General features: G+C 43.6%; 2 protein-coding genes across 8 annotated transcripts; one reads left to right on the plus strand and one right to left on the minus strand.

The window, feature by feature from the left end:
• Positions 1-1020: 1020 nt before the first annotated feature.
• LOC130513451 (WD repeat-containing protein 37-like) lies at positions 1021-12196 on the minus strand. Of its 7 annotated transcripts, XM_057012207.1 has the most exons (16): positions 12121-12196; positions 11847-11923; positions 10722-10975; positions 8659-8755; positions 8444-8539; positions 7488-7552; positions 7237-7320; positions 5990-6128; positions 5750-5821; positions 5483-5527; positions 5299-5375; positions 4907-5141; positions 4372-4513; positions 2991-3125; positions 2758-2872; positions 1021-2682 (listed from the first exon to the last, which is right to left on the minus strand). In XM_057012207.1, exons 3-16 carry the CDS (start codon positions 10872-10874, stop codon positions 2551-2553), a joined length of 1587 nt encoding a protein of 528 aa, XP_056868187.1. In that variant the 5' UTR covers positions 10875-10975; positions 11847-11923; positions 12121-12196; the 3' UTR covers positions 1021-2550. The 7 variants fall into 7 exon arrangements, with proteins under 7 accessions (XP_056868187.1, XP_056868188.1, XP_056868189.1 ...); XM_057012208.1 differs by lacking the exon at positions 12121-12196 and having other exon boundaries at positions 11724-11851; XM_057012209.1 differs by lacking the exons at positions 11847-11923; positions 12121-12196 and adding an exon at positions 11545-11840 and having other exon boundaries at positions 5305-5375.
• Positions 11918-15032, plus strand: idi1 (isopentenyl-diphosphate delta isomerase 1). Its single transcript, XM_057012269.1, has 7 exons — positions 11918-12057; positions 12735-12859; positions 13543-13715; positions 13803-13895; positions 14078-14208; positions 14282-14386; positions 14521-15032. The coding sequence occupies exons 2-7, from the start codon at positions 12738-12740 to the stop codon at positions 14731-14733; spliced, it is 837 nt and encodes a 278-aa protein (XP_056868249.1). The 5' UTR covers positions 11918-12057; positions 12735-12737; the 3' UTR covers positions 14734-15032.
• The last annotated feature ends 66 nt before the right edge of the window (positions 15033-15098 follow it).

Here is a 15098-nt window from a genome sequence, read left to right on the forward strand (position 1 = left end):
CGTGTGTGTATGTATGTGTGTGTGTGTGTGTGTGCGCGCGTCCGCTGGCTGGTCTTTGATTGCAAGTGGGGGTGGGATTACATAGAACTCATTATGTCCGATCCTAACATGTATAATTCCTGCAGATCCACTTTAATTCTCTGTCATAGACAATTGCTGTAATGAGATTAAGCTGCAGTCTTTCACAGTTAACACCAGCCCTCCTCTTTTCTCTCTCCTCATCCCTCTTTCTTTCCCACAAGGCCATCCATGGGGTGAAAAGTGGGAGCTTGTAGAGACGTGCTGCTCCGTCTGAGACAGCTAGAAACTCTCAAACAGAAATATAAACTCTGAGAGATGTTTCAGAGTAAAACTTTCAGCTCTCAGTGATTCACCGAATGAGAGTTTCCGAACAAACAAGTCATTAAATCAATTAATTTAAAAAGAATATATATATATATATGTATTGTATTGAGGACTGGATAAATTAATGAATTAACAACATCTCTATGGCCGGACATGATCATCATCTCAGAGGCTTCGAGGTGGCTGTGGCTGAAAAGGGCAGATCCGTGGGTTGCTACTGGGACACAAGCCGGGTCTTGATCACCCCAGCTGGGTCGCCTGGGCGAGGGTGTATGATGTTGTGAGACCCGAAACACCCTATGAACCCAGGACACGTCAATGATGATGTGTCCCAGTGGATCCAGGAGATGTATCTTCAAGATCACTAATTCCCTCTAAGATCAATTTATTGTTAACATTTGTACCAGTAGGTAATTAAAATAATCTGAGAACATTCACCAGACTCACCATCAGTATTTAAATCATCTCCAATCATTTATTTCATTTCTTCAATTCTTTTTACTCCTGTTTGTGTATGTTTTTGTTTATTTCTAAATATGGAGAATATGGAGACCACAGCTAAAGGGTATTCATGTTACGTAATTTACATGGGTAATAATAATAATAGTAATAATAATAATAATATTGGCCCAAACAGTTCAGATGTTGACACAAGAGACAAAAGGAGACACGGGACAGGAGAGCACACCTTTAATTGGGAAGTATCAGAGATCATGATCCCATCACAGATGCGTGTAAAGGAGATCACGTCAGGAACAGGACTACAGTGATCTGCATTTTCAGTGCCGTCAGTCACAGAATTTCAAACATTTTAGCTAAATTCAGACTGCTTTCCATATCTACGGATGTACGAAGGATTCCTGGGAAAATGTCAGGTCTGTGCTCGGACACGCGTCACTATTTCACGAGGATTTGGGGAAATGCAGGCGGACGCCCGGGTGGATGAGGCCAACGCACGGTGTGATGCAACAGTGAGGCTTTAAAACAAGTTCAGTACACCTCCAGATGGACGCGGGTTCAGAATCTACAGTTTTACAGAACTTCTGGCTAAGCTGAGGACGCTCACGGTGGGTCGCACAAGCACAGATTAATCTACAGCACTGAGAGTCCAACGCTACAGCGCCCTCTCGCGTTCAGGATATTGCACAAGCGGAAACAAAAGGCAGATTCCAGCTCCCACGAAGAGGTTTGTGTTTTCAAGTCATACTCTGGTCGCCAAGACAGCAACAGTCTTCACTCTGGTGATTGCCTACGTTATCGGGATTAACCAGCGACCCTCGCACACCCAAAAGCTTCGTTGTTCTACACCAAACGGCGCACGAGGAAATACGAGACCGAGGGTTTACTGCAAAGTGCAAATACTATAAGGCGAGAGCACCGACAGGCTGCTGCTGAGGACAGAGGTGACCTTTTAGAACGAAACTCTGGGACACGGCAGGCCAGTGATGGGTGGCTCACGGAGAAATGTGGCTCAATAATCTGCAACATACAGCAAACATCAGACTGTCATATACATTTACACACCTACGAAGGCACCAGGGACAGAACGGCTGGAGTCGTGCACCGCGGTTCTGCTCCTGATGCCTCAGACAGATGGAATAAGGAATCCCTCTGTAAATATAGGATAAGGCAGAATGACAAAATCCTACACCGTGACAAATATAGAGATCCTACTAATGCTTAACTGAAGGTGTCAAGGCTAAATAAGAGCGGCTTTAAATGTCAGTGAGAAAGACTTGACATGTTTAAAACATATTAAGACACCTGAACGACACTGCACAGGTAAAATGGCAGGCCTTGATATGATATGTTTGGTTTCATCAAAGGAGCACATGGGACTAAAATGACTTAAAAAATGTTACACGGCGCAGTTACTGGTCACCGGAAAAGACGCCACAACTCAGCCTGCAACGCAGGTGGCTTCAGGAGAACCTGCACCTGCTCCAATTGTTCCGTCACATTTTTAAAATTGATTGTTTGAAAAAGCAGGCCGGTTTCCCGTGTGACCGTGCGACTGTAACGAAACATCAGTGGCAGCTCTGGTGTCAAACGTTTGTACAGCAAAAGGCTAAAAATGACCAAAAGAAATCAGTGTAACAACATCACATTTCATGCTAAATAGGTGAGAGGGTCGACTATGAGCGGCGCGGCCTCAGTGGACACGTGAGCGCCAGACAGAATACAGTGTTTGCGTGATCAGTGATGTCACTTCTCCTGCAGCAAGGCGGGGATGTTGATGTTCCAGCCGATGGCCTGGCGATCGAAGCCGCAGGTGAACAGGTTGCACGACTGGTTCTCTTCGTTCCAGGCTGTGCAACACACCATCCGCCTGTGGCCCTGCACGACACATCCAAGCAATGGCTCAGTTTACGGGCGCTCGAGCTGTCGCTTCCTCAGTCAGTCGGTTCTCACCATTCTGTTGCTGCGTGGCAGCCTGGCCAGCCTCACGCCGCTCATGTCGAACAGTCGGACCTGGCGGTTGTCATGTGGAAGAGCGATGATCCTCTGGTTGGCAGAGACGCTGATCCTGAAAGAGGAGCCAGACGTAACATCGTCTCACTAAAATTATAGCGCCGTAGCCTAAATAAAACCTCGGATGTGACCTTATTACTGCTACACTTTGTAGTTTAGGGTTGGTATATTACCTGTTCACAGCTGAGTCAGTGCGGATGGTTGCTATGGGTGACCTCATGTTCTTCAAATCCCACACTTTGACAGTGCGGTCGTCACTTCCCGAAACCACGTTGTCACCCACCGTGAACACCGCTGATGTCACCGTGCTGCAAACCAGGAACACACATACGCATAATAAAGGCGTCAGTTGGGAGTAAAGTAAAACCAGAGGGGCGGGACTTCTTGGAGAAAATGAAACGTTCCACTTCCTCCACAGATGCCTGGAAAAACAGAAATCCCAGCTAGATTGTTGCCCTCCGGGAGCTGGACACTCTAGATTTTAAAACACAAGTAAACTCAAATCCTAGAAATTTTGCCCATAATGTTGCCGTTACTAAATGGGCTCAGAGTTAAAATAACTCTAAATGGCAAACGTAAGTACTGATGTGGGTCTAGTGTAAGGTCACAAAGTCAAACACTATAACGCACGTCCACCCACAGGCATAAGCCAGTATTTCTGTAGACTTTCAAACATGTCAGCAAATTTAAAGAGGCAGAGGAAAACCATCACCAATGAAGAACAAACCAGTCCTTTAACCACCCCTCAATACAATATTCTTTTTAAATTAATTGATTTACTGACTTATATGACCGGTTTGTTCGGAAACTCTCACTCGGTGAATCACTGAGAGCTGAAAGTTTTACTCTGAAACATCTCTCAGAGTTTATATTTCTGTTTGAGAGTTTCTAGCTGTCTCAGACGGAGCAGCACGTCTCTACAAGCTCCCACTTTTCACCCCATGGATGGCCTTGTGGGAAAGAAAGAGGGATGAGGAGAGAGAAAAGAGGAGGGCTGCTGTTAACTGTGAAAGACTGCAGCTTAATCTCATTACAGCAATTGTCTATGACAGAGAATTAAAGTGGATCTGCAGGAATTATACATGTTAGGATCGGACATAATGAGTTCTATGTAATCCCACCCCCACTTGCAATCAAAGACCAGCCAGCAGACGCGCACGCACACACACACACACACACACACTTGTTTTAAAAGAGAGCTGCCACCGAAAGGCACAAGCGAGCCTGACAATCACCATTTTGAAATGAACGTCTGCAGCTGAGCGTTAACGGCATGTGCAAGTGGCAAATTATAAGGAGTGGAGGATTAACACAAAAGAAAGAGATAAATGAACAGGAGAGAGAGTGGAGGGGAAATGTTGAAGAAACGACAGCGAGGAGAAGTTCTCTGTAAATGAGATGCAAACAGAGGATTTAGCTTAGAGCAAAAGTAAAATAATGGTGCACAGAAAAAAAGATTTTAAACGTTCAGAAAGAGTTTGGAGATGTTAGAGCACCACCCTGTGGACTAAAATAAGACTGCAGCCAGGATACGGAGCACAGGGTCAGACTCACTCTGTGTGCCCCTGGAAGACGTTGACAGAGTGGATGGACGGGTCTCTGAAGTCCCACAGCCTGAAGGTGGTGTCTCTGGAGGAAGTGACCACCAGACGCTGGGTAGGGTGGGTGCAGCAGTGGGTCAGCTCTTGATCATGTCCTGACCACAAGCACACAATAACAGATTTCCCTCAAAATCACCAAAGCCAAACATTCATCCGTAACAGGAGCATCTTCACTGCACCTGTGTTATGGTTGCTATGATTATATCAACATCTTTACCTGTGTGGAAGACATTTTTAAGAAAAACAGACAATCCTTTTTCTGCCTTTTGTGTTGACCGAACTTATCAATTGAAGCTAATCATCTGTTCATCTCCTCTGGTCGGTTATCTGAGTGATGTGGTTTACAACTCAAAAAAACTCGCTAGTAAAAATCTTAATCTCAGTGCCTTTGCGGGTTGATCATAAGCCCGATTGATTTTTGGGAAGTTTTCCATTGTTTTTCCAACAACAAATGTATAAAGGTCTACCAAGTAATACTGGTTACTGACCTGTCAGCGTGTGAACCAGTTCAGACGTCTCCACCTCGTACAGGTTGGCAGCACGATCCCAGGAAGCTGTGACCACTTGGCGGCCTCCGACCAACCAGTCAGCTGCGATCACAACCCCCTGGTGACTTTTCAGGGTCGTTGTAGCGACCCTAACGGTGGGGACCTCACAAAGCCCCTCGCCGTCCACCTCCCCCTCTTCTCTATCCGAAGAGTCTTGGTCGTCATCGCACAGCGCCTGCGGGTGAACGACACACAAGACAGAGCAATTCTATCTATTCATCCATATACCTGCAGGAACAAAAACTCATTTTGTGTGAATATATGTTGTAATATCCTCTGAAATTCTCCATGATAGAGTGACTGCCTCAGAAGGACAGGAAAGAGTCGCTCACGCTGACATCTGGTGGAGGCTGGGGGGCAGGAAGCTGCACCATGTAGCGCCAGATGTGAGCCGTCTGGTCCCCAGAGGCTGGGGGCAACATCGACACACGGAGAGCAAATAGTCAGATCAACAGAAAACTAAGCGCTGGAGACAACAGAGCAGGAACGGATTAGTGACAGAAGTCAAGTAGGTACCTGTGAGGGCCATCTGCTCCGTGGGGTGGAACTTGATAGAGTTGACTGTGAGGAGGACAACAGGGACGAGATGAGAACAGGACATAAACCCGCCAGTTCCAAGCATAAACGGCGTAAAACCCGATTAATTCTTCCTTATTCTTCCTTATTATTCTTGTATTATTACTATTACAGGAACAAGACGCTAGCATAAACTTCATGTTAGCAGTCCCGGTGAACAAAACAATAGCAACAGTTTAGAAACGCGTGAGCCTTTGATATTATTACCTGATCCTGCATGGCCAGCATACCTCAGCAGACATTTCCCAGTCTCTATACTCCACAGCAGAGCTGAATGATCTGTGAGGGAAGAACGTGACACAATAAAACCCCTAAATCTGGATGCACTGAGCTGAGGTTGATATCAGTAATATATTAACTGCGGTAGCTTCATTCATGATGTTTTACTCTCGTTTAATAATGCAAGATCATTAAATGTTTAGTTAGCCAGAAAAACAACAGCTGAACCTGCAGAGGCCGTCCCCAGTACCACGGGCTGAGTTCGGGCAACGCTCAGGTCCCAGATTCCATCCCTGTGCCCCACATACTCCTTGAGCAGCTGGCACAAAGCTCGAGATCCTGTGGTGGCTTTAAAGCTGGATACAATCTGAGCAGGGAGGACGGAGATTAAAGATCAAACTCAGATTAAAGAAGGCTGCATATTAAATATGTATGCACTAAATATGATCATCAGAGAGGAAATATCTGCCGCTTGTTGCCCTAAGTATTGTTGGCCTCCCTTTAGGCTGCCGCACAAAAACTCTCGGATCGTTTTGGATCTTCAGTCACTAAATCTCTATAAAAAGAATCACTATTAGGAACATTCGGCACTTTTCCAACCAGCCAAAATGAATGGTACCAAGAAGAGGTCAAAGAACTCTCATCAACGCAGACTGAAGACTAACAAAACGTCACTACTACAGCCAAAATATTAAGACTTGGCGCCACAAATTGGACATATATAGATTAAAATCTGGTTTCAGCTAAGACCACCCAGGGCGCCTGCTGAGACACCTTTGCTGGCTGCAACCTTGACCTGTGCTTTCAGTTGTGAGGGTGCAGCAACAACCTTCTCTGCGCATGCAGCTGAGAGCGCAACAGCTGACCACAGCACCGCAGGATTAATGGGCGTCGTTAGAGGCAGCAGCGAAGCGCACGGGCATTTTAATGTAAACTCTCTTTCTACCCACTGAAGTCAGTGAGGATGAAGTTAGTGCAGATTATTAGAGCCCAATCCCACCTGTGTAGTCAACAGACAGAGTTTATTGTGCTTCCGTCAGGAGGTTAATCTCTCAAGGTCTCCCTTCAGCCTGACTTTCAAGTGCCGTTGAAAGTCATTTGTGGGAATTAACTGCGTCACAGTAAGGTTACTCTCAGGTATAAAACAAATAGAGAGCTCTCAAAACACACAAATATTCTGTATTTTGCTGTATTTCTATATTCTGGATTGAAGAGGCTGCCAAAGTAGTCCAGGTCCAACATAAATCCTTGAATATTTCCTTGTAAAAAAAAAAAGAAAAAGCTTTACAGTTATGACTTGTCTATTCCTCTCAATAAAACTCTGTTAGTATTTCCAAATGAAGCTGTTCACCCAGACGGAGGGCACGGAGCAGAGAAGAGATGAGGAGTCAAGGTCAGACTGTAGTTAAGGACAGACTCAGCCCACAGCAGTCCCCCACAATTCTTAGTGACAAACAGAGCATTCAGGAAGTTACCCATGAATCTCCGCCCCACAACTCCCATGTGGCCACACTGAAGTTGCAAGGTCCACCTATTTTTCCGTGGAAAGTGTACAAGCACTACATCAGCAAAACATTAAAAAGGACAATGTCAAAGGATTCGTTGTGATTCGGCTTATTAATGTTACTGCAACTCAATATCTCAAATCCCCTTTAAGTCAAAACTGGCCATTTGTCTATGTTTTACCTAGCGTAACGCTACTTTATGAGCCACAGAGTTATCGTACCTTGCTGGTTGAGGCTTTATAGGTAGTCTTCAGCTTCTGTGACAGTTGGCTCGTGCTGTGACTGGCTGTTTTTGGAGACACAAACAACAACATGAAAATAGGAGGCAAGTCTGAACCTTGTGTGTTCCTGAGCTACTGGCTGTTATTTGCTTCATTTGTTTAGTTGGAAGAGATCATCCTGTCACATATACATCACAATTCCTCACCTCTGGGTACTAATGACCTGACCTGCACACTAATTTAAGGTTCTCACACTATATTTATTGGAGTTTGACTTAATGCCAGAGCAAAGATGCAGATGGTTGTGTACACATGTCCTGTCCTGAATAGACTGAAAGATATTCTGGTTCTGTACATATGTTGCTCAGAGTGGGATTAAAATCAAGAAAAAGCATGTGGACCTTTAGGAATTTCATGGTTTTCTTCATTAATTCGACAGCAATGTTCATCTCATCGAGGATATTGAGAAAATGATTGTACCTGGCAGAAAATTCTGATCTTTCATTCTGTTATTGAGAACAACCATAAAAACTCAAGACTGGAAATATGAGTGAACGTCTGAGTTAATGACCACCCCCCCTTCAAAAATGCTTCAGGTATTAGCATACCTTGTAAGGAAAATGAAGTTAGGAGTGGACTACAGCTAATCTGATTAAAAACAGCTCAACCTTTTTAGGTTTTCCCTGCACAAGAAGAATGTGCCTGTTGGGTTACAGAAGCTGGAAACGGTTACAAAATGCAAACCCCCCCATGAAATTCCAAAAGCTTTGCACACATTATCTGGCCACTGTAAACATAAAACTGAATCAATAAAGGATCTTAAAAACCCTGTTCCCAAATGTTGTAAATAATTAATGACAGGTGATTTATTAATGACAGCATAACAGCATTTTAAATCCAACAAAGAGGAGTATTGGTTAACTCTACAAAGGCAGCCTGAGGAGAAAATACTGCACCTTTTGTTTTCAGGACTCCCTTGCTGGGATCTCCCCCCTCAACAGTCTGTCCATCTCCAGTCAAACGCTCATTCAGGGAGTCAATTTCCCGGCGCACTGTAATGTTAGCACAGTGGCGGTTCATCGGCGAGCAAATGCCGCTCGGTTAATCAACACCTGACGATCGATGCGGGGAGCCGCGCTCGCGCCGCTGATGTTCTTCATCAGCCACTTACGTTCAATATTCTCGATGTAGAGGTTTTCAAACTCGCGTTCAATCTGGCTGAACAGGTCCAGAAGGTTGTTCCGTAAGGAAAGGGGCAGCTTGGAGTCCTGGACACACGAACAACAACAAAAATCAACGACAACAAAGTTAACGCAGAACATTGTTCTAACTACTCAAATTACTCAGTTCTACAAGTGTAAAACCTCATTTTCACAAGGTAGGAACTATTAGAGAGGCCACACACGACAACGGGATAATATATCATGTATGTAGTGGTGCTCGTGATCTAAATATCAAAACTCCTTCAAAAGACAGCAAAATCCAACCTTCCAGCATGACAACTATCAACTAACACGTGTTTACAGTAACACCTGACATATATATTCCATTTAAGAACAAGTCATTATTTGCAGACTACTTCAAGACAAAGCAAAAGTGGCCGACAGAGGTGACACTTTTCATTCACAGACAACTGTCGAACTTCTACGACCTACAAACTAACTACCGCACAACCAGTTTGAGACCAGTCAAGCACCAGTGCCTGACTTACCTCCATGATGAATTCATATCAGATGACCACCAGTCTACACTCGACAAGGGCAAAAGGCTGTCAGGGAAACAATGGAGGGCAAAAGCTGAGTCTGACAGCTCATCTTGAGAGCTGCTGTGTGTTTCTCTGGTCTGCCTGAGAGACGAGAGAATAAACCCTCTCCTGTTACTCTTTCTCCCAACAGTTAACCGCAGTGATGTCAAGCAACTGATCGCTCTGTCACACCCACTTGTCCGCACTTTATAACTCGGCAAACAGTAGTCAGCCTTTGTGAACTCAATGCTCGTTTCTGACATAAGCAGCAGCAGAGTACTGGGATTTGGAGGTGTAAGGTATGAAATAATGGTGCAGCATGAAGCAGGAGGGACTCCGGTCAGGACGGAATGGGAACGGAAACAGCGTGGGACATAGTGGCAGTATGAAAAAGACCTGTTGAAAAGACTAATCAGACCCGGACAAGCGGGGCATATTAAAACTTGATGAGACAACAGGTCGGTGTAAACTGAGCCCTAGTTCGAGTGGACGGTAATTCAATGACACTGTCAAGAAGAGAAAGTAAACAGCTCTGGACAAATCAAGGCCTGCTTTTTTAGAATTTTTTCTTTACTAGATACGGATAAAAAGAAGTGTATTGTAATACAAGTGTTTAGTTGCTATTTCTTTACATTCTGAATTCACTTTGGCACGTTAAACCTCCTTTGAAAAGACGTGCTTTGTTCTACTGCACTTGTTATCTATCCACATCTTTTTGTACTATTTATCATTACATTTTACTACAAATGCTATTGTACAATGTTCCCATTGATTCTCCTCAGATATGAAGACAATGTGGGAACACCTGAAACCTTTTAAAGCAAGAAATATCCAAGAGATCAATAGTCAGGCGACAGCCAACTCCCAAAGCTTAACAACCAGGATGTTCCTGATCAAACAGTAGGCCCTTTATTATTTTAGAACACAAGTTTCAAAGTGTGCATTTGACAAAAAACTGCCCAGGCAAATGCTGCTAGAAATAAGCTCAAATTGATTTTTTTTTTCTAGATATTATATAGCACAACTTTGAAGATGTTGATTTTTGAAGAAGAAGAAGAATTTTTGAAGACAGTGATTTTTTTTTTCTAAAGAAGAAACAACTTAAAGTAGATCGGCACTATTTCAGGGCTGAAAAGACCACAAAGAGCATTAAAACGTAAATACAAAATACGGTAAGCCACTTTAATCCATAATAACATAGTACAGCTAGCTAACAAACACAACTTTCTTACAAGAGGAAATAAATCTCATAAATGCACTGTAACATGGACTCTTCTATGTCAAAATACCAGTTAAAAAGTGTAAACAATGCTGCTCAACCAGCCGGTACTGTTCTAAGAAACAACAGCCTCACAACACAACTGAAAATCCAAATGATTTAAAGGAGATCTGATAAATCAGAGTGTTACCTGCATATATAAACATTGGATTGTTTCCCCAGAAGAGCGTGTGTGTGTGTGTGTGTGTGTGTGTGTGTGTGTGTCCCTCACCTGTCCCTCCAGCATATCTCCTCTTAGGATGCCTAGAGGTCTCTCCTCTGTGCTGTTGGTGCGCCGGATAGATAAACTGTGAGCCTTGCGCTTCTGTTTAGGGTGACGGCCGGCCAAGGCAGAGCCGCTGGTGCTTCCGCCCTCTCCAGGCATCCCTCCCACCTGGTGAGAGGCCCCGCCCCCTGCTTTGGTCTTACCTGAGTTTCGGGGCAAAAGAAACCCGGCTCACTCACTGGTTACTTTGCTGTCAGCACCTGTATGCAGATTAAAAAAAGAAAAAAAAGAAGCAAGTGTAATTTCTGACAAACTTTTGATTTGTTGCCACTGATACTACTTTCATAACATTTGGTATTCGTTCTGCACCTTAAATATATAATAAAGTATATGCATGATTTACACTAAAAAATACAACCTTTGCAGATTTTTTGTGTGAGTGTGAATCTTTATTTAATAATTATGTTTCTGATTTACTAAAACATGTTTTACAACAGAGGTTTTATATATATCTCACATTCATGTTAACTGTTAGTGTTAAATTCATGTGCTAAAATAACACAACCATCAATGATGACTAAATAAAAGGTTAAAGTCAGGTAAAAATCTATGATAAAGCGTCAAGCATTTGTTGATAAAACTTGCCAGAATACGCCAGATTTTACTGGGTAAGTATGTAAGTATGTAATACGTATACTTGATGTACATTAACATGCCTCAGGACCTGCGTTCCCACACGCGTCCAGCTCAATAACCACAGCAATAAATAAATAATGCAAGCTTGCGCACAACAAAGCATTTTATGGTGAGAAATGCCAGATTCACTCACCGCTACTACTGTCACAGTAGAATTACGTCTTATATCGGATTAAAGAGTGCAATCGAAAATGTTAAATGTTAGCACAAGCTAGCTCCCAAGCACACAGCTCACCACTTTCTTTGCCTATACACATATTCACATTTCTGGTCTACAGCGTTTCATAGTGTATGTGGGGAGGAAAAAATGACCTTGTCAGATTTTAACTTCCAAGGAAATGTCCGCATGTGTCCTTAAAAATCTACAGCAGTAACCAAGAAAGATCCCGAATAATGTAAAATTTGACACATCACTTATTTTGTTGCTGCACTTACTTCCGTATCACATGGTTTCTGTATCAAATTTGATAGCCAATAGGCTGCCGCGCCGACACCGACCGACCAATAGAATCCTGTGGCCAGAGCAGAGGGGAGTCAGGTTAGGTTGTTCGACTGCAGAACTAGGATGTGCGATATCGTTGTAGCTCCAATTTAATCTCGGTTAAAACACCCGATTTATCTGACTGAAACCCAACATAATTATTGGGTAAGTATAGTTAAAGTTTAATCGCTTTATCTGTATGCCCTACACGGAGGCAACCGTTCGTACTTAAGTCGAGTTGATGGGTGGCGCGAGTTGTGCTTTGCAGTGGTCTGATGGCGCGTGCCTGTCTGATGTTTCCCGAAAAACGGGTAATGGACTTTCTGGACTGGGACCTATTTCACCACTCAACGCAAAAGATTTAGGCATCTAAATTATCATACAATCATATAATATATTCTTAATGCAGTGCTCAGTTCTTTTTATAGCAATGCTTTAATTAATTAAAGGCAATTCTGAGAACAATAACTGAGCCATCGATTAATTGGATCAGGTGACATAAAACTAGTGCTTCACTCAAAAGTTACTGCAGAGGCAACCAAACGACACACTAAGACGTCTAAAAACAGGACAAGTTATCAATGTCAACTGTATATTTAATAAATCAACTATTTATAAAGTGGGAACAGTGTTAATTTGTCAATTATGTCTGTTAACTGCGGGTCCAGACAGGGAACACGTTGTGTGTGTGTGTGTGTGTGTGTGTGTGTGGGTGGGGGGGGGGGGGGGGGGGGGGGGGGGGGGCACGGCACATGTTCCGATCCGGACTCGGTAAAATCCTTCCCTGGTTTTCCCACCATCCGCTGTAACTTTTCCTGTGATTGGTCTTGTGTTTTGGTCAGGCGATGGTGCGGCCTTTGTGGGCGGGGCTCCGGATGTACCGGATGTACCGTGGAGGTAAAGCTGCACCGATCACATTGAGACCGAGCTGCTCGATCATCACCGGCTGGGACAGAGCTGCATCCAGGTAAGCTGCGCTGCAACCGCGTCCTGTCTCAATGGCAGGGTGGTCACGCTGGAGATAAGCCTCATTGACAAATTCCGGCTAATGCTCTTAGAACTCAGCTAAAATAACCAGGCACTGAACAAAACTGTAAACAAAACCAAACATAAAGAAAATGATACAAAAAAATGAATGAAAAAATAAATTAATAAGGTATCTCTGCTCTTATTTTACGTACACGTTTTCAAGATGGCTGCTGAAAGCCTGAGAACATTCTTACGCTGACAGAAGCCAACTTTGTAAACAATGTCAGCTTCGGTTCTTATTCTTTTGTAAAGAGACAGTCGGCGTTTATCTGTCTGAACAAAATAACTGGAAAAGCTATGAACTTAATAAAATGTTCATGAAATATTAATAATAGGTCAAATGATTCACATTTGTGATGTTCTTGAGGAACTTTGACCTTTGCGCCTCCAAAGACTCCTGATTGATATTTGATCTAGCCAATATTTTTAGCATTTCAAGTGTAAAAAGTCCTGTTGAGTATAGCATTACATTTCCAGTTATTTTGCTGTTCAAGAGCAGACTAATTTTCCTACAACAGACTTTGAAATGTGATAATTGACAGGCGACTTATTATACAGAAGTGAGACGTTATGAATACTGTCTATATAGTAGCTTTTACAAAGTGTCCATTGTGTTTGCAGTGAGGTGAGACAGAGACAGGCCACATTCAGAATGCCTGAGATAAACACGGAACACTTGGATGAGAAGCAGGTGCAGCTTCTGTCTGAGATGTGCATCCTTATTGATGAAAATGACCACAAGACCGGAGCCGACACCAAGAAGAACTGCCACCTTAACTCCAACATCGACAAAGGTTTAATGCCGTCTCTGCTCATCTTTACACGCATGTTTTTGTTCCCCTCAAGTTGTCTTCTTTACTGGGGTCTGCTTGTATCACCAGGATTGTTACACAGAGCTTTCAGCGTCTTCATTTTCAACAGCGAGGAGAAGCTGCTCTTACAACAGAGGTCCGATGCCAAAATCACGTTTCCAGGTCGGTGACAAATCCTGAAATGTCCCAGATTTGAAACGGCCCAAAATAGTGCTCAGATCCACTCTGAACTGTGGATCCCAACAAGAGGCTAAGCACCGTGTGTGTGTGTGTGTGTGTGTGTGTGTGTGTGTGTGTGTGTGTGTGTGTGTGTGTGTGTGTTGTGTGTGTGTGTGTGTGTGTAGGCTGTTTCACAAACACGTGCTGCAGTCATCCTTTACACACTGATGGAGAGTTGGAGGAGAAAGATGCAATCGGAGTAAGGAGGGCTGCTCAGAGGAGGCTCAAAGCCGAGCTTGGCATCCCCGTGGAGCAGGTGAGCGTGTCGGCATGCAGGCGCGTCTTTAGTGGTTGATAAGATTACTGTACCGCCTGTCTTGACCTCTCAGGTGACACCCGATGAAATGACATACCTGACCAGGATCCACTACAAAGCACAGTCAGACGGCGTGTGGGGTGAACATGAGATCGACTACATCCTCTTCATGCAGAAGGTAACTGCTTTAACATGCTCTATATGAATCACGTAACAGACTGTAAGTGTGCAGCGTATTAGAAAATGTCAGGGAAGGTGGTTGTTTATGTCGAGATTCTCAGTGATGTCGTCTCTTTTTGAATCCCTTCAAAGAACGTGGACCTGAATCCTGACCCCAACGAGATCAAAAGCCACTGTTATGTTAGTAAAAAGGAGCTGAAGGAGATGCTGGAGAAAGCCAAGCGTCAGGAACTGAAGATCACCCCCTGGTTCAGCCTCATTGCTGAGACCTTCCTCTTCAAATGGTGGGACAACCTGCACAACCTCAAGCAGTTCGTGGATCGCGACCACATCCATCGCATGTAGAAACATTTAAAAAAAAAAAAACAGACATCCAGTTACACTGTCTTTTTGGCTGACACCTCTGATGTGGAATCACAGAATCACTGGCTGCTACAGAAACTGACGTGGACATCAACTTGAGTCAGGTGACTTTTATCCCTGACAATTAAATGTTAATGACCGCACAGGAAATAGAGTATTTTTGTAATATCTAAGCATGAACTGTGCCTCAATGGGAAGGCTGAAATGTAGAGCCTGTTATTAAAACCAGTCGACAAGCTTTAACTTTCTAGACTTCTCCTAAAATAAAGGATTTAATTGTGTTTTTTGTGTTTTGAAATATATATATACATGCTCATTACCTAGATGCATCTATAGGAATGGACGTT

This window comes from Takifugu flavidus, chromosome 17, assembly GCF_003711565.1.
Source record: "Takifugu flavidus isolate HTHZ2018 chromosome 17, ASM371156v2, whole genome shotgun sequence".
Taxonomy (NCBI): Eukaryota; Metazoa; Chordata; class Actinopteri; order Tetraodontiformes; family Tetraodontidae; genus Takifugu; species Takifugu flavidus.

Bases quoted from the DNA above. Each gene is read 5' to 3' on its own strand.
- LOC130513451 (XM_057012207.1), bottom strand. From the start codon at position 10,874: ATGCCTGGAGAGGGCGGAAGCACCAGCGGCTCTGCCTTGGCCGGCCGT. The intron at 6,129-7,236 runs GTAACTTCCTGA...CTCCCTGCTCAG, and splicing joins TGTGGGGCGGAGATTCATGG to ATTGTATCCAGCTTTAAAGC. The intron at 4,514-4,906 runs GTCAGTAACCAG...GCTTGTGGTCAG, and splicing joins ACTGGTTCACACGCTGACAG to GACATGATCAAGAGCTGACC.
- idi1 (XM_057012269.1), top strand. From the start codon at position 12,738: ATGGTGCGGCCTTTGTGGGCGGGGCTCCGGATGTACCGGATGTACCGT. The intron at 12,860-13,542 runs GTAAGCTGCGCT...TTGTGTTTGCAG, and splicing joins TGGGACAGAGCTGCATCCAG to TGAGGTGAGACAGAGACAGG. The intron at 13,716-13,802 runs GTTTAATGCCGT...TTGTATCACCAG, and splicing joins TAACTCCAACATCGACAAAG to GATTGTTACACAGAGCTTTC.